The 25,451-nt window shown below is 43.3% G+C and overlaps 1 protein-coding gene across 3 annotated transcripts in view; it reads right to left on the minus strand.

The window, feature by feature from the left end:
• Positions 1-3,804: 3,804 nt before the first annotated feature.
• Positions 3,805-25,451, minus strand: part of TOP3A (DNA topoisomerase III alpha) — a 48,515-nt gene continuing 26,868 nt past the window's right edge. For all 3 annotated transcript variants that reach the window (XM_073636383.1, XM_073636382.1, XM_073636384.1), the window contains exons 12-20: positions 24,445-24,652; positions 21,201-21,386; positions 15,862-15,991; positions 13,563-13,676; positions 13,275-13,440; positions 10,601-10,744; positions 10,321-10,443; positions 8,092-8,813; positions 3,805-7,846 (exon numbers count right to left, since the gene is read on the minus strand). In XM_073636383.1, coding sequence (XP_073492484.1) covers positions 7,668-7,846; positions 8,092-8,813; positions 10,321-10,443; positions 10,601-10,744; positions 13,275-13,440; positions 13,563-13,676; positions 15,862-15,991; positions 21,201-21,386; positions 24,445-24,652 — 1,972 coding nt within the window. In that variant the 3' untranslated portion in view covers positions 3,805-7,667. The remainder of the gene's footprint in view (positions 7,847-8,091; positions 8,814-10,320; positions 10,444-10,600; positions 10,745-13,274; positions 13,441-13,562; positions 13,677-15,861; positions 15,992-21,200; positions 21,387-24,444; positions 24,653-25,451) is intronic.

Here is a 25,451-nt window from a genome sequence, read left to right on the forward strand (position 1 = left end):
TTTTTCCTTGGAAGAGTTGGCTGTGTTCTGGTGCCATGGTTTGTTTTTCTAACTTACGGAACATGTGGAATCACTGTTAGTAGGAACCTCACAATCACTTTTTTATTTTTTCAATAAATTAGAAGTGTGTGTTTTATTTATTTTATATATATATTTTTTTTTTATAATAATTATTTTTTTTTTTTTTTATTTTACACGCGTGCACACACAGTATATTTCACCACTTTGCAGAGAGCAATAAACCCAGTTGCAGTATTGCATATAAAGATGTTGGTGTCCTGACACAAGCATGCTGTGTACAAGGGCCCTTGCTCTCCTTGTGGAAGTAGTGGTCCAGCAGGCTTCATAATTTTAACCCTCAATGCTCTGTCCTCTGCTGTTATTAATCACATCCCCCCCCCCTTATGTGTCCACGGCCCTGACAAACCATCTTCTTCTTGCTGTCATAACACTTCTCACTCTTAAAGCAGAGGTTCACACAAAAATTGAACTTCTGTTTTTCGTAACCCTCCCTTCCCCCCCTTCGGTGTCAAATTTGGCACCTTCCAGGGGGGAGGGGGGTGCAGATACCTGTCTAAGACAGGTATTTGCACCCACGGGAGTCTACTTCCCCACCGCGCTGTCTGCTGGGACACACACGGGTCCCAGAGACAGCGAGGACCAGTTAGGAAGCGCAGCGCAACATGCACAGTAGGGAACTGGGAAGTGTAGCCGCAGCGCTTAACTTTCTGATTCCCTTACAGAGAATGGCGGCGGCAGCATCCGAGGACCAAGGGACGATTCGGTCTCGGGTGCCGACATCGCTGGACCCCGGGACAGGTGAGTGTCCTTATTTTAAAAGGCAGCAGCTGCAGTATTTGTAGCTGCTGACTTAAAAAAAAATTTTTTCGCAGGACTCCCTCTTTAAGGCTGTCTCACAGGGCCTTCAGCTTGTATAAAAGCAATATTAACATGCAAGCTTTGTTGACGTTTTTTAAACTATCATTCAGCTCCAGTTTGTAAATGTTGTACACAGATCCTAATGGGAGTGCTGATTGCCACCTTTAAACAAGCTGCTAACAGGCTTTCAAGAGGTTCTGAAGCATGGTAACAACTTTAGTTTTTTTTGTTTAACGTTTACAAACTATTGCTGAACGATACTTTAAGAGCTTGCCGAAAGCTCTGCAAATGCCTTGTCAAAGCTTGCTGTTCACACTGCTTATATAAGCTGAAGACCGTGTGAAACAGGCCTTTGTCTATGCATACTACAGCTGCCTCCATTGATTACCGAAATGAATGGATTTTTTTTTTCCTTCTATCCATTCATAATTTATAAATGGGTGTAAAGTTAAACTTAATTCTTATTAATGTTTTGCTTTGTGTGGGGAAAATCAATGCTGGCTTCCCTGTTCAGTAACGTGAACAGGTTTGTTTGTAAAAACAAATCCATTCCATTACAAAAAAAAAAAAAAAAAAATTTTTACAACCTGAACATTAAGGGCCAAATTCACACCACGTTTTTTTTTTTTTTCTGCATATGCAAATTAGGTTATATGGTTTCCATTGGCATAATTCACACCAGTCTGGTCAGTTCCAGAAAAAAAAAATGCTGCATTTTTCCTACACTGGACTGTACTAGAATGCACTGGCACGCATCAAAAAACGCACCAGACCCAAGTACAGTGGGGGGGGGAGACATACATCTGGAAACTCACTTGAACGCGCATACAAAAACACATCCGGACTGGATCTGAAGTGCGTTGTTCTGGTGTGATCCAGCCTTTATACAGTTTCTGAAAGATGACCCTGCTGCTGTATTTTGTAACACAGCTGGACCTTGCTTTGTGCACTGGTCCAAATCATTTGGTGGAGGGGGGATTATGATGTGGGGTTGTTTTTCCAGAGGTTGGGCCTGGCCCCTTAGTTCCAGTGAAGGGAACTCTTAAGGCGTCAGCATACCAAAACATTCAGGACAATTTCATGCTCCCAACTTTGTGGGAAGAGTTTGGGGATGTCCCCTTCTTGTTCCAACATGACTGCCCACCAGTGCACAAAGCAGTTCCATACAGACATGGATGAGTGAGTTTTGCGGAGGAACTTGACTGGAGTCCTGACGTCAACCTGATAGGACACCTTTGGGATGAATTAGAGCGTAGACTGCGAGCCAGGCCTTCTCGTCCAACATCCATGCCTGACCTCACAAATGCACTTCTGGAAGAATGGTCAAACATTCTCATAGACACACACCTAAACCTTATGGACAACCTTCCCAGAAGAGTTGAAGCTGTTATAGCTGCAGAGGGTGGACCAACTCGACATTGAACCCTACAGACTAAGACGCCATTAAATTTCATGTGTGTGTGTAAAGGCAGACGTCCCAATACTTTTGGCAATAGTGCATATTGCCACTCTAAGCTAAAATTCTGCTTCCCTATAGCTTTCTAATCTATACTGCATCCTAAATGTACCTGTTTGATGACGTTTTTGGGTTGATTTACAAACGCTGGACAGTGCAAAATCTGGTGCAGCTTTGCATGGTAACCAATTAGATTCTAACTTCAGCTTGTTCCATTAAACTTTGACCCAAAAAAAAAAACCTGGAAGCTGATTGGTTTCTATGCAGTGCTGCATCAGATTTTGCACTTTCTGGTTTTAGTAAATCAACCCCATGCGATTGGATGCTTTTGCCTCGACCACCTTCATGCTTACATGTGTTTCCACAGTAAGGAATGGCCTTTTCGCCTTCCTTTACATTCATTCAAGTACAAGCACACAGACTGCCCGCTGCTTTGGATGGGAGACGATTCTTTAAAAGTGCATTTCTCTAGCACTGGGATCGCCAAACTAACCCGTGCGCCACATTCAGCCTGCAGATAAGATCAATGGCATATCCTCAATAGGTACAGATTGAGGATTTAGGTTAGCAGAGGTGGTCTATGGTCTCCAATTCTCCCTTCAACCATGTGGTTTGGTTGCTAGGACTGCCAGTGTCTTAACAACCAATGTCATGCTTGCCCCAGCATTCACAAGAGGGTGAAACTTCCTCTATCCACACCTGCTCTGCCTCCTGCTACAGCCATGGTGTAAGCCTTACAACAGTATGAGGAATTTTGATTTAGAGGGCACTTTGATGGGGACCCTGATGTAAGGGGGACTCCATTTCTTTATTAAATCGATTGTAAAGTCCAGTGGATTTGCACAGAGCAACACGGATCCTCCTCCCCTCTGGCCTCTCCCTCCTGTTCAGTTCCCCCACAGCAAGCAGCTTGCTATGGGGGCACCCGAGCCGAGGCACAGCTCCCTGTGTCCATTCAGACACAGAGCCCCGGCCGGCCCCCCTCTGTCCCCTGATTGGCTAGCTGACTGACAGCAGCGACAGCCAATGGCACTGCTGCATCTCAGCCAATCACAAGGGAGAATTTTGGACAGCTGAGAGAATCGTGGACAGAGAGGTACTGCAGATAAGTGTTAGGGAGCATAGAATGTATTAGGAAAAAACCCCTCTGTCTTTACAACCGCTTTAAAAGAAAAAAATCCCTTGAATATTTGTAAACTACACCATGTGATCCTCATACTAAAAAGTTTGGAGACCCCTGTACCCGCATGCTTCCAGTATAAGAAATTTTTTTTGTGTATAACCTTTAAAAAAAAAAAAAAAAAAGGTGTCTGTTCAAGGTCTGAAATCAAGTGTATCAAAAGAAAACAAAATGTACTGCATCATCATCCAGTTAGTGAATTAAATCCTCATTCTTTTATAACAATCAAACTAAAAACACAATTCAAAGCCATGTACTGACATATAAAGCAGCACTCAATTCTAACAAAGATTTTTTGTTTTAATATTCTCATATATAAAACAGAACCATACATCCCTTGATAAAAACATTTTAGAATTTATACAACATACACAAGTAATATACAGCTTAACCAGAACGTAGTATCTTACAATGGACAAGGCATGACGTTTCTTATCAGAACAAACCATAAAATCTAAGACCAGTGGGATTACTTCCTCCTCTTGCTTATAAAGGTGGGTTCAGTGATTTTCAGCTCTCATCTTATTAACTTCCACAAAAAAAGGCTCGCGGCTGTTTACAGCTTTCCAAAAATAATCCAGACAATAGTCCTTGCAATAGAACAATTAAAACTTACCTTACTGGTAAGTACAAGTCCAATCTCCCTTGTACAAGGGGTACAGACTTCAGCTAAAACTTCATATCTGACACGCTTCTGGGTGTGTCGGACACCTAAACCACAACCCTCCCCTCCTTCCCGCTGTGCTCAGTGGTTCCTTTCTCTAGCCCCTACCCTATTACTACGTCCTATGGAACCATCAGGAAAAACTACGGCATGTGGCGGAGTGATTCCGGCAATCCAACACACCTGGAAGCATTGAATGCTGAAGACTTTGAACACGGCAGAGTTCAGACTTGCCCACTGACGGAAAAGAAATTTTTTGGGGACCATTCTTTGGATATCTTTTGAGAGAAGAGACAGAGCCACTGTAGCAGGTTTTCTTTAAATTAGAACTATAGGCAAAACTTTTTTTTTTCCATTTTGGATAGAGCAAGGGAGGTTTATAACCCCGATCAGATTTATTTGTGCCATCTGTGTACTGTTGTTGAGCTTTCCCTTCACTTCCTGTCCCATAGCCAAACAGGAAGTGATAGGAAATCCCTGCACATTAAATTAATTCCTTGGGGACCTCCAGGTCACCAGAACTAGTGTCCCCATTGGAAGATTTCCCACTCTATTACTTTTCTAGGGATAACCCAAAATTAAGGGTTTTCTTTTACTTTCAATGATAATAGTAAACAGGGCAAATAAAGAGGATGAGTCTCCCTAACGGGAGAACAGACAGCAATTAAACCTAAAAGTGAAAAAACACCCTCCATGAAAGTTAAAACAGAAAAGGATAAAGGCACTAAATACAACCAAAATTATGACAAATTTACATAAATGAATATAATGAAAAATAAGTCCATGAACATGCGAAATAATTCCCACACCATGCGGTAAATTCTGTGTGCTGATGAATAATCTTCGAATAGTGTTACACCAAGGACCACCACCACAGTGATAAGTGCACACTCACCGTCAGTCCAGTGCCTTCTAAATCAATGCAGGTCAACAAGCCCTTTGGGATAGGTAGTATCTCAACCTGATTGATGGTACAATCTTCATTAAATGTTCCAAAATCCTCCTATATCTTCCATCAGCACAAAAAACACCACAACAGCAAACCAGAAAAGTACTATAATGTAGTATTTTATTATACCAAGTAGACAAAAGTATTGCACTCACTTGTATTTGTGTCCAGACAACTGGAAGATTGGACCAGGTGGCTTCCTGAGGACGCGATCAGCTAAACTAGTTGAGGGCCTACGGGTCCATTCTGACATCACGTCCGGCCCGAACTTCCTGTTATTGAAACGCACGCCAATCCTCTGCTGGAGGTACAGGGGTGCTAACACCTGCAAGGCTGTTTACATTAGTGCCGAGTCTGGGCACAAATACAAGTGAGTGCCATACTTTGTTACGTTTGTCTACTTGGTATAATAAAATACATTACAGTACTTTTCTGGTTTGATGTGGGGGTGTTTTCTGGAGTGATGGTGGAAGATATAGGAGGATTTTGGAACATCTAATGAAGAGTAAAAAATAGTGAAAAATTGGGCGCAAAACCATGTATTATGCCTGGTGGTCACTTTGTGACCAGAGATATCTGGTGAGCAGATTTATTTGTCACTTCAGGTGAAGCATTTTTTTCCACAAGAAACTAGCACACTGCACTTTATGAAGACACGGTGTTGGAGATTTCACCTACACAGATGAAACACACCCCAGCTATATTTGTTTCACAATTTATATATATTGGACTAGTATTATATTTATGGTTTATGTGCTGATTATTATGGTACCCCTATCTAGGTGACAATCATATGTATACATTGTTTTGCGCCCAATTTTTCACTATTTTTGGCTTTATTAGGTTCACTAATTTTTTTGGTGCAGCATCACTTTATTTAATTACTGTTTATTTTATTTTGGTGCCGTTCCTCATTCCTTTCATCTAATGAAGAGTGTACGATCAATCAGGTTGAGATACTACCTATCGCAAAGCGCTCATTGCCCTTTATTGATTTAAAGGTCACCATACGAACGGCGAGCATGCACTTCTCACGGTGGTGGTGATCCCTTGGTGTAACACTATTGGAAAAATAATTTTTTAGACACAGAAGAATTTATCACATGGTGTGGGAATTACTGCACGTTTATGGACTTTTTTTTTATGATATTAACGTGAATTTGTCATAATTTGGTTGTATTTAGCATCTTATCCTTTTTTGTTTTAACATACTAAGTATTGCTTAACTCCCCTGTTGCCCCAAACAGTTCCCTTGAGTGAAGCACATGCCCAGTACTACTAAGTATGGAGTAATATGTAACAGTATTGGGTGGATCACCAAGCACCGATGTTAACACATGGTAAGAGCCCACACTGCTGTGTAAACTTTAAGATTTGAGTGACTTGCAGCTCATACAGGGCAGAATTTCCTGCTGCAGACTGGACCAATGGGGAAGTGAAGGTTAGGATTAGTACATACGGCTGTGGAGGAAGGAAAGTGAACCAGTTCTTTTCTCTGCATGGGCAAGAAACAGGTTTACTTTGAAGGGACCCTGTCACTTGAAAAAATTAAATACAAAACAAAATGCTTCAACCTGTACAAGAATAAGGCTTACCTGTCCCACCTCCCATGCAATTTATCCTTGCTCTTTTGCAGAGCTACAGTGGCTAAAGAACCTTCAGTATCTGACACTTTGGATGTGTGAGATGCCTGTATCACCTGCTGAGTAATGTACTTCTACCTGTCATCCGCTACATCACTACTGTGTTCCTGCAGAGCTGTGTAGGCTGGCTGATGGAAACCCAGCATGCAGAAGGGGACACAGGCATCCAGCACACCCAGAAATATTGGCAACCTTTGGCCGGTGTAGCTCTGTAAGTTATTTTAAATAAGCCAACCTGCAGATTAGTTATAAAGGGATGTACTGCCATATTACAATCATAGTAAAGAAGCATCTACATCAGCAACTCTTGTCAATCCTGGCCAGATCTTTACATGGATAACTTCACTTTTTGTAACATGTTACACCCATATTCAGGGTATAACATGTAACAAATCCACCGCCTCCCCATTGTGATAGGCGTCGGGGATCTTCTCCCCCCGCTCCCCCGCTCTCTGTCACAATCTGCAAAGAACGTGTCTGTGCGGGTCTCTGGATGCGTCACTCTTTCACCAAGTTCTTTGAATGGAGAACGACAAGGTCCGGTGGCAGCCATTGCGGCTGTCAGCTTGTAGTTCTCAATGAACTACCACGGCGCTGTTGAGCGTTGTGGTAGTTCATTGATGCTTCCTGTTACAATGTACGGCCAGACAGCTTACACACAGAATCGGCAAGAGCCCTGCATAGCACCCATGGTCTGCTGATTGTGGGTACACAGCTTTCCAGGCTCCCAATAAAAATAAATAAATAATAAATGCACATTTTTTACCTGCAAAAGCTGTGCATTTATCCTTTACAGCCTTCAGCATCTCTGTGTGCAATAATCTAAGGGCTGCAAAATCACTTGCCTGCCTTTGCGTTGAAGCATATTGAGTTTCTATGGCTCAACAGAACACTTGTCATCTGTTCTGTGGGCAGTTTGTTCGGTTATGGCCTGGCTGGTGACAGATGCCACATGTGCGCGGTCTCTTTGCTGTTGGAGCTTTGTCCGTGTTATCGGATCTTTTATTTTTTTGACCAAATCCTCGCTGTGCTCCAGACCCTCCACTGAATGTGGTCGGAAAATCTCCAGAAGGACCTGTGAAAAAAAAAAAAAAAAAAAAAAAGACAGAGAAGTTGGTGAGATGCCAAGATGGACTACATTTGCTCTAGGGAGGTTATTAGGCAGCATAACAAAGACATATGGGTCATTTAGTCCATACCAGCACAGCATTTCTATTGATGTGATAATACATTCACACACACACACTTTTAAAATTGTTGATGACCATTCTACTTAGCCAGTTACAAATATATGGCCCCATTTTCCCCTATGTTGCTCACCTGGAGGGGCGTTCTCATCGGCCCACTGGAAAAAGCCACACTGTTGCTCTCTGGGTTTGGAGCATGTGTGGAACTGTCTGCCTTTGTTGGCCCCATCCTTCTGCACAGTACGTGTGATGGCTGGCTGATTGCACATGCATTTGGTCTCTCCTCCTAATCCTGAGTCCCCGCTTCCTCCTGTCATTCGAAACCCTTCAAAGGCCCTGGAACTGTTGAACGAGGTTGATGGACGTCCTGCAGACACCTGCAATGGCGGTGAACTCCTGCCATCCCCGTTGTTCTGATCTGCCCACAAAAAGAAGTTGCATTTTCCTCCGCTGCATTTGTAGAACTGACGCCCCTGGTTGGGTCCCTCTTTACGCACAGTAAGCTGCACAGCACTGACACCGCAGTTGCACACAACCTCATTATTCTCAGGGTTGGCACTGATGAGCGGCGCATTTCTCTGTACAGCTGGAGTCACCAGTTGGGGTTTTCTCTCTTTTTTGGTGGGTGGTTGCCTGTTTGGGGCTCCTCGATCGTTGGGTATTCGGTTAGTTCTCTGGTTAGCCTGCACGTGGTTGCTCTCACGGGAAGGGCCAGGCTGGGGTGCTCTGCTGCCACCCTGTAGATATTTTAGATCGAGGATTTCTCTAAGAGTTTCATCACAGCCACCGATACAGCCCACAAACTCCAGGGGCATAATAGGGGGGACACTGCCACGCTTAAACTTCAGCTTCAGCCTGCAGAAGAAGCAACAAAAGTTTAATTGATAAACCTATCTGTAAGGTGAACAAAGCTTGCTATACACAGAGGTAACTGCTGGTTTGGAAAGAAATGGTCAGACCCCTGACTTCATGTAACATGATTGTTCAATGTATGGATGAGCGCTTTATTCATCAGTGGAGGATGAACAGTCCAACAATCAGCTAGAATAAACATTTTTACCCCTCCTGATCCCTGGCCTTATCACTGCTGGTCCTCCACAGTCCAACCTCCACACAATGCAAAGCTGACAGAATTGTACCAAAAATATTCAGTGTGCGAACATTGTTCTTTAGATGGCGACCTTAAAGCAAAACTGCCATGCGAATATGTACGCAACCTCACCAATGACCTTCTCAATGTACCAGTTGCCTACCAGTTACCAGTTAGAAAACACTGACTACCCGTGGGGAGCTGGGGATGTGCTGAGATGTTTAACAGTACTACAACTGACCCAAGTGCAGCAGGACTAGAGGGTTAAAAGCACGGTCACTGACCAGCGGGTGGGGGGAAAAAAGAAAAAAAAAAAATTGCAGTTAATAGTTATGCCAACCACACCAATGCTAGGGGCTTATTACTGACAACAATGCCAGGTGGTTACTCTTAATACCACTGACGGGTTTTTTTTTGTTCTACTTCCTCTTTTTTGTTCAATCATATTTTATTACAGTTTTGCAGGTACAAATAGCAAGAACTGGAAGTGCAATTAACAGAAAAACTCCATGTACAAACATTTGTGTAATCGCGCTGGTTCCCGCATCACACAAGTGTGAACCCACGCTTAGGGTGCAACACAACAACTAACTATAGAGAATTCATTAAAATTACAATTTTTATTGAAAAATTCAATAATTTCAAAACAAGTTTATGTTTTCATATAAGAAAAAATTTGCGCTGAACCAAATGTATAAGCAAGCAGCCAGCAAAAGTTTGTTGATATCAAACCAAAAGGTTCCAGGGAGCTGGATCTGCTGGATGCCATTGAGATATATCTATACATGCTTAAACCATATTACCTTCTGGTAAGCAGACTACATTATCACATGGTGACGAGTGCCCTTTTCATATCTACACTGTATCTGGTGATTTGACTACTCCCATTCTTCAGATTTCTTTTGGACTATTTCTAGCGCCGCAATATATATTTTTTATGTGACTTTAAGTTTATGTTTTCAAATATCTGCAATTACATATTGTGAAAAACACAATCAGCCATTGGCCAGAGAAAGTACAGGCGTATGAGAATCCTGCTGAACTCAAATAGGGAAATGAAGACGAGTTTATACAGCATACAAAGATTATCATGGAGATGGAGGTTTTAATCCATGCAAAGTAGAGAGGTAAATAAAATTGCACCTTGTCCAATCAGATGTTCTCTTTACTTCCCTCCCCCATAACGCAGTGTAAAAGAAGAAGTACCCAGATGCTAAGGGGACCACTTTCTTTGCTCAGAAACATTGCTAAGTTAGCTGAACATATACTCACTTGTGGACTGGATGAGGTCTACACACATCACACACACTATCATCCCGTGACACTTCCAGAACGAAATTGGGCAACCAGATTGAGGTTTTACAGCTGGGGTAACCCAAACACGAAATGTAGAACCTTAAAAGAGAAAGATAAGATATTAATATTAGTGGGGAAAATGACTTCCTCCAACCATAGTGAGAGACCTGTGGGCTCTCTAACTGAAAGGAATTCTCTGTCACCAGGTCAACATCTTCAGATGTCAAACACGGCTGCTCCCTTGGCTCTCACTCACCCTCCATCTTTCTTGGTCTTCAGCACCATATCCCTGTTACACTGCGGACATTTTCGTATAGGAAGTGGCGTTTCCGGGTAGATCTCCTGCTGTTCCACAGGCTGTGCTGCCTGGCCAAAGTACTGAGACAGAGCCTCGTCCAGCCTGTGGAGTAGGAGCACAGAACCGAGGGGGTTCAGTTAGCATGCTGCAGAGCAAGAACCACTGTGACAGAATGTATGGCGTCATCTTAAAATTGGACCTCCAAGTGAAATTTACAATAAATTCTAGACATTAACAGTAAATGACTTTGCCAAGACTGAGTAGATGCCATCAGATGGTTACAGGCAGGAGGAAGAATTTCCTCAGTCTCCTCTCCCCTACACAACACTAGGCTACAACACTATTACTTTGTAGCAAGTCACAAGGTGAGAGGCTGATCTGTGTCACGCATTTTTGAACACAGCCAAGAACTGCACAGGCACCAGGATTTATATGATTGTGTCATATCTGAGCCAGCATCTCTAGTCTAGGAAGTAGATGGTGACCATGGATGAGGACTGAAGGTGGCTCAGTCCCCTCTGAGGAGAAAAGCAGATGGCGGCATTGTCAGGGAAGTACTGTGAGCTCTGTGAGAGGTAATAAACACCTGGCAATGTTACACTTACACATTACTTATCATGAATGCGCTTTGACATGCATTACAACTTGAATTTTACAAAAAATTTGGGCAAAAAAAAAAAAAAAAACACAACCCTATTCAGTACATCTCTGTAATACATGCCATCTCCTGTGTTTTGTCTCTTAAAATACACTGCAAATACAAGAAAATACCTATTGATCTGCCAGAAATCCAGAGAGCTTCCTGAGTAGGCTAACCACACAGTACCCCTCTGCACTGAAATCCCAAGAAGTGTAGTCAGTTCTCCCTTGCCGGACTACAAAACACTTAAGAAAAATCTCCTTTTACATCAAAACCAGAAAATAATTACATTTCCTCATGTACCCTTGACGGGGGATATCATGAAAAAAATGGGGATATTTAATGTGTCTGGGCACAATAAATTTCCCCATTTTCTCATGATCTCACTATTTTTGAGGGTACAGGAGGAAATTTAATTATTTTGTGGTTTTGATGTAAAAGGGTATTTGGCCCTGTACATATGGTGACAAGGTCTCCCATACATTATCCTACAGAACACCTCCCCCTTATTTTATAGAGATGAAGAGAAGGCAATGTGTTCTGTAGCTTAGCGTGGCTGACAACACTGCTTGGGATATCAGTACAGCAGAAGCACTTTGTTGTCAGCTCAAACAGGAAGTGCGCAGCTCACTGGATTTCTGACAAATCAACAGGTATTTTAGTGTACTTGCAGCATTTTCCAGATTATATCTTTTTAGTGAAACATTTTCCACAGTATCATACTACAATACAAGATCCAATCCAAGACACAATATACTACTATAAAGTGATTATAAGGGTTCGATTTTTCTTTAAATAACATATTATACTTAGCTCCACTGTGCAGTTCGTTTTGCACAGAGTGGCCCCGAACCTGCTCTTCTGGGGTCCCCCGGTGGCACCTCCCCACATCAGATAACCCCCTAGGAGAAGCGCTCTCCTAGGGGATTACCTTGCGGGTACGCTCCCGAGTCCAGCATTCGGTGTCCATAGCCGCCGAATGCTGGACTTGGCCCCGCCCACATCATTGGATTTGATTGACAGCAGCAAGAGCCAATGGCTGCGCTGCTATCAATCTATCCAATCAGGAGCCGAGAACCCCAGGAAGAGAGACAGCACGTCCCTGTCGGGTCAAGTTCTAGGGCTCAGGTAAGTAAAACTGAGTAAGTAAAGGTGAAAAAACACAAAGGTTTACAACCCCTTTAAAGAAAGGACCGTCGCATGACATATCACAATGCAAACAAATTAACCTTATAAAAACAAAAAATAAAAAGGAAATATAAATGAAACGTCAGATGTACATATCGGGGCATATAAATATATAGTTCTAAATTTAAGAGTGCCCCTGGATATGTAAAAGCCCTAGTTAATTTTCAGTGTTTTGCCTGTGATCATTCTCTCATAATGAATAAAATTTGAAAAAAAAAAAAAAAGAAGAAATCTTTTTTCTTTCCACTTGCAGCATTGTTTAATTCAAAAACATAGGAGGATGTGCATGTATAGCAGAGATGCAGTGAAGACAGGGCCGCCATCAGAGGGGTACAGGCAATACACTTGAAAGGGGCCCAAGCGTCCCAAGGGGCCCGGCCCGCACCCCCATACAGCAGCTTAATGAATGTAACTGCTAGCACAGCAGGCACCTTCTGGCCCCCAGGACACCTGCAATAGAGAATGACACAAAACACAAGTTGTCACCGGCTGATTCCGCTACGCTCCTCCCAGCCATTATCTCCAACACAGGGTAAGAGAGTTGGCAACCGGTGGGGGGGGGGGTCTGTCTGTCTCCTCCTTCCCCATTTCTCTCCTGGAGAGGAATGCGGACAATTATGGGTGGGTATGGGGATACATTGGGATATGAGTGTTAAAATAAAAGTGGGTGCACTGAAGGACTCGGTGGGATGGCCAGTGGGCGGATTCGGTGGGACGACCAACTTTTTTTGGCCAAATCAACCTGGAGTGTATGTTTACTGTCCTAATAATGTATACGCTATTTAGAAGAGAACCCCCTCTCACTTGGTGGCTTTGGCTGCAGCCTCTATGAAGACCTGCTTGTATTTCTGCACTTGCTGTCTCAGGACAGTGAACTTGTCCTTTTTGCCTTCACAAATGAGCTTCAGATCCGCCTCCAGCTCAGCTCGAAGGTCAGGCTTGGACATCTCGAAGCCCATGGAATCGTATCCTAAGGAGGCAATGAAGATGGATAGCAAGACTTTAGGATGGAGTTGTAACTGCTAATAAACTGTAAACAATCAAACTCCTCTGGATGGTTTTGTTTCAGAAGAGCAGTGATCCAGGGCTTACCCTCCACAAGGCCCATCCCTAGCTCTCCTGGAAGGAACCTCTGCTCCGGGGTAAGGCCCACGTACATGCGTGACTTAATGGTCTCAATGTGCTCAGCATGAGTAGCGTCAGTCCCTTCAGGAAAAACAAATAATAATAATATAGCATACACATCAGCCACTAGAGACCACAGAAAAGATGAACCAATACAGTCTGATCTATGTAACTCTACAATAGAAATGTGACTTATAATTATCAGTTATAATGAGAAGAGCGAAGTATAAAAGCACATCTGTTTTCTTTCTGCTGGCTGTCAGCTGCAACCTAGGCTAAAGCCCAATTTATAGGTGTTCCTATGGAGAAGCTAAAGCAAAAGCACAGAAGCCAACTACCAAATTCTGTGTGCTGTGAAGTGCCAATAAGAACTGCAGCGATGCTCCTATGCCTCTGCTGTGATGAATGACAGAGTTAGATACCATTGCTCTGTGAAGTGTCTCCAAAAGTAAATAGTACAGTCATGCTCCTCTCTACCCTGATGTGATGAATGTCACTCTAACCTAATGAGATATTTTTCCTTCTGGGCAGCATGGTCAAACAGTGGTGGGGTAGGAGGGGGGGTTGGGACACTGTCAACCATGCTAGCTCAGCAACTACAACACAGATCAGAAGGGTACCAGGTGCTACATGCACTTGGTACCCTAATGTATTCAAGTATTTTTAGGGTAGCGATAGGTTTTGGTTAGGCTGCAGAACCATTTTATATTTGAGAAAAAAGTGGGAAACATATTTTCAGTCTTCTGTTGAATAAAGAACAGTTTGTGTTATAAAACACTCGAACAATGAACTTCTTACCTTTCCACTGTTATAGCAGGTTAGAACAGAAAAGAGAAAAGCTAATTGATTGGCTGTGATCCACAACAAAAACGACAGGTGCCACTCAAGGCTCCACCAGGTCCTCCTGCATGACAAACCCTTAGGAGTGCCGACAAGGACAGAGTCCCAGCTTAAAACATCTAATAGGGAAAGAAAGTCCTAAAAGTCGCTCATCACAGCAAAGCCAGAGCTGTATTTTGGCCTAGGGCGGCACTTTACGGGGAAAGGGGGGCAAAAAAGCTGCCCCCACCTCCACCTGAGACTCTATTGGCCACTGGTTGCTAGAGCCGCCTGCTGTCTAGCAACCAGTGACGTCATGGCCGCGAGTTCCTGGCCCTGCCCATAATTCAAAGCGGAGGAGGATTTAACTTCCTCCTCCTCTGCACCTAGTGCTTGTGGAGGTCCAAAGAGTCCGCCAGTCCGCTAACGGTGGGGTGCAGGGCAGCGGTGCAAAATCTACCAATCCAGTGCTGACAGCAGCTGCTGCTAATGAGCAGCGGTGTCTTTACACAGCGGGTGGCTGGTGGGCCCTGGAGGCTAGCTAGAACCAAGAAATCGGAAAGGGAGAAGACCTCCACCACCACGGCGCCACCCTGTCCTGAGCAGCAGCGGGCGCAGCATCCCTGGCTCCTCCCAGAGCCTGTACTCCTTCGCCAACCTCCACTCCCAGTTGGGACATCAACAGAAAGACAGGCTGACCGAGGGCTCAGAGGACAGGCAGGAGGTAGGTGCATCACACACATCTACCCACAGATAGGGGAGAACAGGAGGGATTGCAGGCAGGGCTAGGGGGTCTCGCACCCCCCTCTCTCTCTCTCTCCTACCCCCTCTCTCTCATCCTCCCCTCAATCTCTCTCTCTTCCAATCCCCTCCCTCTCTTCCACCCACTCTCGCCCACCCCCCCCTTTCTCTCGCCCACCCCTCCCCTCTCCCCCACAGCCCCCTTCCCTCTAACTACTCCTATCTCTCTGATCCCCCCTCCCTCACCCACCCCCCTCTCACCCTCCCTCTCGTTAGATCTCAGGGGTTAATGCTGGGACTTTTAGTCCTTAAATTTTGGAGGGAGTTACATCCATTAAACAGGAGAGGGGGGGGGATTTACATAAGAGGGGGAAGGGGGGCGCCCAATTTTAGTCTTGCCTAGGGCAGCACAAAACCAAAATACACCACTGATGACAGCATCACCTCCTTACAGGGTTTTGCTGTGATGTGTGACTTTTAGAACTTTCTTTCCCTACTAATTGATTGGTTGGTTGATCTATTGTTAGAAGAGAAAAAAAAAAAAAAGATTGTTCTTCATCCTAGACACTCTTTTTAAAAATTACAAAGGGCTTCCATATACATATTATTTCTGTGATCATTCTAAATGGATCATGCTAGACACAAAACAAAGACACTGCAGTTTTCTTAGTAAGATATACTGTTACAGTTGGACTGGCTGGTTTACCTATTCCGTGTTTCTCCATTAAAGATATGAGATCAGCTTCTGTAAGCAGCTGTGGTGGGGAGGTCTCACCATCCACCATCTCCACCGTGGTGGGCTGGAATCTCTCACCCATCTCATACACGGGGATGACCTAAGAGAATAAATACATCACACACTAAGTTTAAATATAAATTATGCTAAAAAGCTACCAAAGCTAGTTAGTTGCTTCCCCCATCCAGGAGCCATGTTGGTGGTAGAAGTCAGAAGAAATGATGCTCAAGAGTTATGTTATGACTTTTAGAGAACTTTAGATCTCTGTCCTTAAAGTGGACCTGGACTCAAAAAGGGAAGATTTGCTATCTTAGACAACATCCAGAAATGTTAATTGTGCACAAGTACCCTGAAAGAATTATCTTATGCCTTAAATTCCTCCTGAAAAATAGCAAGGCAATTACCACTCCTTTAGCCTTATAATACAGTGCAAGATCATCTAAGGCACTGGTGCCTCTGACTGTTATGCCCCGTACACACGGTCAGATTTTCCAACGGAAAATGTGTGATAGGACCTTGTTTCGGGAATTCCGACCGTGTGTAGGCTCCATCACACATTTTCCATCTGAATTTCTGACACACAAAGTTTGAGAGCTTGCTATAAAATTTTCCGACAACAAAATCCGTTGTCGGAATTTCCGATCGTGTGTACACAAATCCGACGGACAAAGTGCCACGCATGCTCAGAATAAATTAGGAGACGAAAGCCATTGGCTACTGCCCCGTTTATAGTCCCGACTAACGTGTTTTACGTCACCACGTTTAGAACGATCGGATTTTCCGTCAACTTTGTGTGACCGTGTGTATGCAAGACAAGTTTGAGCCAACATCCGTCGGAAAAAATCCTAGGATTTTGTTGTCGGAATGTCCGATCAATGTCCGACCGTGTGTACAGGGCATTAGTCTCACCAGATATGGAGTAAGATTTGGCTAGATCTTCTGTGCTGCTTACTGTTCTCCTTGTTGGAGGGAAAGCTGTACCTGAGGATCTTCAGTGCAAGAATCTCTCTGCTCCTTTCGTATTGTGGATCTGTGCTTTCTCACCTCTCCTACTGCTTCTGATCACCTGTCATCAGGGGGCAGCTCTGACAATAGGAAGAAATCCCTGCCTCTACCAATATATCTCCCTCTACACAAAGGCACAGTGCAGAACAGGGCAAGGTAAGTCAATAATGAGGAATGGATCAGCTGCAGGGGGTCCACAGGCAATAAGGATGGCTAGTTTTTGCCTCTCACCTTGTATTTTTTGGGCAAATCTTTCACAGTACAGGCCCTTTTTAACCACTTGCCAACCAGGCCATAGTCGAATGATGGCTACAGCTTGGTCGGCTAGTTGTGAGAGGGCGTCCAGGGACTCATGCCCATGGACTCATGCCCATCTGCCTCATTCGTGCCTCACCCATGCCTGATCTGTGCCACATCAGTGCCCATCCATGCCACATCTGTGCTCATCCGTGCCACAAAAAATGTAATTGTAATAGGTAGTCAGGAAATTTGATTTGCCCCCTAAATGTTCGGCCTCTGTATGTGGCCAGGCTATGTAAAAGTCTCACACATGTGGTATCACCATACTCAGGAGGAATAGCAGAATGTATTTTGGGGTGTAATTTGTGGTATGCACATGCTGTGTCTAAGAAATATCTTATAAAATGGACAACTTTGTGTTTTCACTTTCTTTCCACATTTTGAAAAAAAATAACATGTTCAAAAGACTCATAATGCCTTATAGACTATACGTTGGGGGGTTTGCTTTCGAAAATTGGGTCATTTTGTGGGCGTTTTCATTGTCTGGTTCTCCAGGGCCTTCAAAAGTGTGATAGGTTGTCAGGAAATTAGATGTGCAATTTATGCTCCTACAAAGCCCAACTTGCATGTTGGGCCTCTGTATGTGGCCAGACTGTGTAAAAGTCTCACACACGATATCGCCATACTCAGGAGTAGCAGCAGAATGTGTTTTGGGGTGTAGTTACAAGTATGCCTATACAGTGTGTGAGAAATAACTTGGTAATATGACAATTTTGTGAAAGGGGTCATTTGGGGGGTATTTGTACTTTCCTGGCTTGTTAGGGCCTCAAGAAATGAGATAGGCCATCAGTACATCAGGTGTCATCAAATTTCAATGATTGATACCATAGCTTGTGGACTCTAACTTTCACAAAGACCAAATAATATATACTGGGTTATTTTTACCAAAGATATGTAGCAGTATAACTTTTGGCCAAAATATATAATGAAAAATTACTAAAATTTGCTAAATTTTATAACACAAAACAAAGAAAAATGTTTTTTTTTTTTTTAAAGAATTTTTGATCTTTTTTCCTTCATAGTGCAAAAAAAAACAAAACCCAGTGGTGATTAAATACCAGCAAAACAAAGCTCCATTTGTATTGAAAAAAAAAAAAGTCATATGGGTACAGTAGTGCATGACATTGAAAATGTCATTCAAAATGTGAGAGTGCTGAAAGCTGAAAATTGGCCTGGTTAGGAAGGGGGTAGACGTGCCCAGTAGGCAAGTGGATAAAGGAGAAGTAGGGCCAAAGCTGACATCACTCAACAGGTCCAGACTCTTGATCGATCTCAACTGTAAATTTGGGATCCACCCAGATTACTGAGTGGCAGCTGGCCAGCCTCTCAGAGTGCCGCTGGGAGACTAAGCCAGCTGCTATCGCCCCCTCCACAGCCTGGCACTTCAGTGAGCACTGACAGTTACTGCTCTCTGCTCCCAGCAATATCTAAGCATAGGTGTGTGAAACGTGTCTGCTGAAGCCACAGGAGTAGTGTGTGTTTATCATGTTGCTGATTTTTATGAAACTTCAATAAACTACTATTTTTCTATGCCGGTGGTGGCACCACTTTCCTTCCTTTCTTGCTGTACACATCTTGGTTGCGGACCAAGGCTAGCACCCGGCTTTTTGTCACAGCAAAGGGGGAGCGGTGCAATCTTTTGTGCTATATTTTGACTGCTCTCTGCTCACTGAAGACCAAGAACTGAGCGATCAGCGGTCTTTGATCGATCAGTTCTTGGTCTAGAGGTGGCGGGGAAGAGATGGACCAATGCTGCATCCACCTGAGTATGACCGTTTGTTTTTCTAAATTCCCGAACTTCTCTTTGAACTTCATTGGCCTGCGCACATGCCATTGTCATTACAAAAGGAGACACAGCAGCAGGTGTAAGACCCTAAGGTTGCCTATGGAAGACCTTGGCAAACCGGAAAAGGTACAAAAAGCTAGCAGGTTACTCTGCCTAACACCACCAATAACTGAATTACTGATTCTAAATGGACGGAGTTCCCGACCAGTGTCATACCCATATGTCACTGGACTTTTGGTGGTTATACCAGGAGGATGCTCACAGCTGCAGGCATCATCCCTGTACCGTTTTTAAGAGTGGTTAACGTCTCTCTTATAAAAGCAATCCTAGAAGCTAACTAGACGCTGAACTGTTTTTACAAGCAGCAGGAGGGGACGTCCCCCCCCCTCCCACCGCCTTCCGCAGCTTGCTTGGGCTCTGCCGTCTCACCAGGAGACACGAGCGACCAGCAGGTGAGTTCACGGGCTGGTCAGGAAGCTAAACACAGCCGGGATTGGCTCTCCTCTAACATGACATAACATCACTTCCGGTTTACCCAGATGTCAACAGCACCATTTTTTTAAAATCGAAAGAAGTTAAAAAAACAGATCTTAGTGTTTTGAATGCTTTTAAGGGAAGAGGGATTTGGGGTCTTATTGACCTCAGATCCCTCCAAAAAAAGAGTAACAGTCACATGCCTATTGTTGTCACAACGATGTTTACATTCCTTGTGACAGCAATAAAAAAAAATAAAAAATATTATTATTATTATTATTATATATAAGTGCCCCCGCCCCCCCGCAAACAGCGATTGTCCCACACATTGGAAGTATCACCGCAAATGCAGATCATGGGCAGAAACTCTAGCACTAGACCTCCTCTGTAAATCTAAAGTGGTAACCTGTAAAGGCTTTTAAAGCATCGCCTATGGATAGAAAAATGTATGTCGTTTGTCGCCGTTGCACACGACATGTTTAGTATCTATTTTAGGGATCGACTGTTTATAGGTGCGGCTGATTATCGGCAGCCGATATTCACTTTTTTAGAAGCATCTGTAAAATAACTGACCGATATTGCTTCAAGGGGTTTTACCGGGGTGATGCATGCAGCTGCAGCCACTCGGCTGTTAGAACAAGCAGCAGGAGGAGACGTTCCCCTCCCCTCCCACCGCTCACCCGGGCTCTCCCGTCCCACCGCCCACCCTCCCACCGGCTGGCCAAAGACCCAAACAAAGCCGATGCTTTGTACAGGTCTCGGCTCTAGTAATCCGGAAGCGATGTCATGACATCACTTCCCGGATTACTGGCATCTTAAAGGCGCCAGTTTTAAAAAATTATGTATTCAAAAACGTCGATCTTGATGTTTTGAATATTTTGAAGTGCAGAGGAGGGACTTGGGGTCTTATAGACCCCCGATCTCTCCATAAAGAGTACCTCTCACATGCCCTTTACTGTCACAAGGAATGTTTACATTCTTTGTGACAGCAAAAACAGTGATAAAAAACTAAAAACAAAAAATTTAGAATAACAGTGTAAAAAAAATTTACAAAATATCGGCAAAAAATATCGGATATTGGCAGGAGAGGTGACCGAAATATCAGTATCGTATCGGCACCGAAAAAAAACGATATAGGTCGATCCCTAATCTATTTACTTGGCGTAACATCTTTTATAATAAAAATTTGGGTCGGTATTGTTTTTTTGCATTAAAAATTCAAAAAAAGGTGTATTTTTTTCCCCAAAAAATGGGTTTAAAAAAAAAACGCCGCACAAATACCGTGCAAGATAAAAAAAAAAATTGCAAAACCCACCAATTTATTCACTATGGCAGGGATATGCAATTAGTGGACCTCCAGCTGTTGCAAAACTACAAGTCTCATCATGCCTCTGCCTCTGGGTGTCATGCTTGTAGCTGTCAGAGTCTTGCTATGCCTCATGGGACGTGTACTTCTGCAACAGCTGGAGGTCCGGTAATTGCATATCCCTGCTCTATGGCCTCTGCTTTAAAAAAAAAAATTATAATGTTCGGGGATCCCAAGTTATTTTCTAGCAAAAAATACTGATTGTTTACACATAAACAAAAAATGCCAGTAAAGTGGTTATTAATTACAATGGTAGTATGTTACATATACAGTGTATATCTTCCAGTCGGGGGGATAGAGCACCACACAGTGGATTAATTGTGCATGAATATGATGGTAACCATCAAACTGCTATATGTGTATCAGCATTAGCTATACCTTTGTGTTCCACTTGTCGTACGGATAGACATCCAGGTAATTTCTGGCGATAATCATCAGCCCATGAGCCACAAACCTCTCGGCAGCGATGTCAATCTCCACGGTGGTCTCCTGCCCCTGAGCATCCTGGGAGCAGCAGGCCAAGAAATGACGCACAATGAACTCATAGATCCGCTGCTCATTTCCCTGAAAGCAGATATGTCAAATAAAACCAGTTACCAGTTGGAATAATACAATACAATAATACAAGTATTCTTTGTTTCTCAAATTGTTATTGTGATGATGAGAGCGAAAACGTCACCAGAGGAGCTGTCATCTTCACACAAAATTCAGCTTTTCTGAAGTGTTTTAAAGTACATATAAAACCAAAACCTTTTTTTTTCTATTGTACAGAATGGTTACAATTGGGTAACTGTGTCCCACTAGAGAGATTTCCCTTCATCTCCTATCCTGTACACAGGACAAAAAGTAATAAAAAATCTCCCTTGGACAGATATCCCTGGACAGGTGTCCCCGTTGGAAGATTTCCTCTCTATTCTAGTTCCAGAGACAACTATCTCTGGATTTCCCATCACCTTCTGCCCATGTGACGATGGTAATCAGGAAAAATAGGGAGGATGAATCTCTGCAATAGGGACAGCAATGAAAACTTTATAGGGATGCCTGTACAAATTATTCATATGTAAAGATGATGTAGTGTTTTATGTAATAAGTACTGAATATGTACTCCTCTTCTGCTCTCCTGCATCTTGTATTAACCCCTTCCCGCTGACCGTCCGAAAATATGCGGCCATACTGGACTGGGCTTTTTTTCCCTGGGGCCGCATATTTACAGATCTCCCTTTGTGCTGGGAGCGCGCCGCGTGGCACATTCCCAGCACAGAGACCGGGTCTCCCCGGGAGCTTGGGCCCCATTCTAACGATTCCCGGGTCACCTGATCGCTGTGATAGCCTCTGATTGGCTATTGCAGTGATCAGTCACTGCGAAGCCCGTGTGTTTTCTGTCTCTGTGAATGAACAAGAGAGATACATTGTATCACTCTCTGGTCCTTGCAGACATAGAGGACAAAAAAAAAAAAAATACCTAGATCAAGGTTTGATCTAAGTTAGGGTTAATGTTTGGGTCAAAAGGTCAAAGTCAGGGTCAGTAATTTTTTGGACAGTTTTTTTTTTTTTTTAAATTAGGGTCAGTGTGTTTTAAGTATGATTAACAAAAGCAAAATGCGCACTATTGTTTCTGGGCTGTACTACAGGTACAAACAATAACTAACATACACATATGTGATATCGCTACAATCATCAGAAGCAGGAGAATTTATTTTGGATTGTTCTTTGGTGGTAGGTTATAACAGTAGCAAGAAATATAGTGTTACATTTAAAGTGGTTGTAAAGGAAGAAGGCTTTTATCTTAATGCATTCTATGTATTAAGATAAAAAGCCTTCTGGGTGCATCAGTCCCCCCCCAAACTTACCTAAGCCCCCTCTCGATCCAGCAATGTTGCACAAGAGACTCGGCTGTCCGGGACTCTCCCTCCTCATTGGCTGGGACAGGGCGGAGACAGGCCACGGCTCAGTGTCTAAATGGATACACGGAGCTGCGACTCGGCTCGGGTGCCCCCACAGCAAGCTGCTTGCTGTGGGGGCACTCAACAGGAGGGAGGGGTCAGGAGCGCCAAAGAGGGACACAAGAAGAGGAGGATCTGGGCTGCTCTGTACAAAACCACTGCACAGAGCTGGCAAGTATAACATGTTTGTTATTTTTACAGCCATTCTAAAAAGGGGTGTGTATACCTCCTCATCCAAATATCCTAATAGGTTTGTTATGTTTAACCGGTTCCCGACCGGCTCACGTACATTTACTGCTGCAGAATGGCTCTCCTGGGCGAAATCCCGTACGGGTACGGCTTTTCCCAGGAGAGCCGCCAGAGGCTCTCCCATGTCAAAAGAGTCTGATCTGTCTGTCGCATTATCGCAAAAAAAAAAAAAGGAATAAGAATAATAAAAATGAAATACATTTTCCCCATTGTTTGTAGACGCTACAGCGTTTGCGCAAACAAATCATTATACGCTTATTGGGATTTTTTTACCAAAAATATGTAGAAGAATATATATTGGCCTAAACTGATGAAGAATTCAGTTTTTTTTTTAAATTTGGGGATATTATAGCAAAAAGTAAAAAATATTGTTTTTTGTTTTTTTTTAAATCGTCACTCTTTTTTTGTTTAAAGCGCAAAGAATAAAAAAATGCAGAGGTGATCAAATACCACCAAAAGAAAGCTCTATTTGTGGGGAAAAAAGGACACAAATTAAGTTTGGGTACAGCACAATTGTCAGTTAAAACTACGCAGTGCTAAATTGTAAAAAGTGCTCTGGTCAGGAAGGGGGTAAAATCTTCCGGGGCTGAAGTGGTTAACAAAAAAATTAAAACAAGACTGTAGTATCACTTTAAAAAAAAAAAAAAAAATAAAGATTTTTCTTTTAAATATTTTGGGCCAGTTTTCCTTAAAACAAAAAAAAAAAACAGAGAGATATCCATTACTATTTACCCCCAAATGAAAGCCCAATTTGTCCTAAAAAAATCAGGTATAATCCACCTGGATGCACAAAGTAGTTGTGATGATATGTGCAGTTTTACTAACACATGTCAACATTGCAAAATTGGCTTAGGCATTTAGATTTGCCCTTAGGCACGAAGGGGTTAAATAAAAGAATTTACAGAAAAAAAAAGGAATTTTAAGCTTAAACTCCAACCTTCCATTCAGTATTGCACAGTTCTACTGGTTCCTACCCTGTATTGACATTGCTTCCTATGATTTTATTGCTTCTCATGATGTACATTAGAACATGTAGCAAGTGAGATACAGCCCACATCATTTCCTGACTGGAGGACATTCAGCACCATCTAGTACTTTCCTCCCCGACATGCCACTTTCAATCATGGAGGTTCAGCCCCACATATTATTATTATTATTATACAGGATTTATATAGCGCCAACAGTTTGCGCAGCGCTTTACAACATCAGGAACATATGGACGTTACCTAGAGCAGTCCTCATGCAAATGCAGCCTGAATAGAAAAGCCCATCTCTCTAGACTGACATCCACCCATTATTAATGGGTTAGGATTTGCCACTGGAAATACTTTATATATAAACCTTTAACATTATAATTCCTAATGACTCTCAATTACAGCATCTGTATCTTAGTACATTAGGAATCGTTCAATAGAAACTCCTATTCTCACCTGCAGGTTGCTGGCATACTTAGTAGGGTGGATGGGGGGATGGGCCTGATCTGATTTGTTCCCGTTCCTGGGAGTTGGTCCACCCCTCTCCAAGATTCGTTGTGCAAAGCCACCCCACTGAGGGTCCTGTGTCTGCTGCTCAACCAATGGTGTGAGGTTTAAGTCCTTGGGAAAAATGTTGGTTTCTGTTCGAGGGTAACTGATATAACTAGAAAAAAAAAAAAAAAAAGTAATAAACAAGCTTGTTAACCTGTTCATGACCAGATGTCACTATGGGTCTCTAAAAACTCATCTACCGTTTCCCTGCCAGAGAGTGCGCTACAACAGCACCTGCAAACCTAATCTGATCTGCATTCATGAAAGCTGAACTTCATCTTTTGCTACACTTTGCATAGTTCGTTCGGGGGGAACTATGTCCTTCACTAACATGTGAGGCCGCTGGATGTGTGTTTCGGGTTTGAGCCGAGACTTCCTGTCTCATACCCAGAACATACTAGAGTCTATCTGATCGGCGCTCAGCCAATCAGAGAAAGCAATGTATTCTAGCAATGAATACAAAGCTTCCTCTGATTGGCTGAGTCAGAGGCAGGCTGATGAGGTCACAACCTCTGACTCAGCCAATCAGAGGATGCTTTCTGTTCGTTGCTAGAATACACGGCTTTCTCTGATTGGCTGAGCGCTGATCATATAGACTCTAGTGTGTTCCGGGCATGAGACAGGAGGTCTCGGCTCGAACCCAGAACACGGTGCTGTATGCTGTATGTAGCCTCAGATACATCCAGCAGCCTCATGCGTTAGTGAGGAACATTGTTCCTATGGGCCATCTTGGCTCAGACAAACTATGTAAAGTGTAGCAAAAGCTGGAGTTCAGTTTTAAGATCCCTGTGTACCTAGACCCCTTCACGGAAGGCCATATTCCCAATGCAAGAGATCTAGCAGCTGGGTTTTGAAGACATTCCATAGGCTACACAAAAAACGCTGCTATAGGACATGTGATACACCTTCTC

This window comes from Aquarana catesbeiana, linkage group LG06, assembly GCF_042186555.1.
Source record: "Aquarana catesbeiana isolate 2022-GZ linkage group LG06, ASM4218655v1, whole genome shotgun sequence".
Classification (NCBI taxonomy): Eukaryota; Metazoa; Chordata; class Amphibia; order Anura; family Ranidae; genus Aquarana; species Aquarana catesbeiana.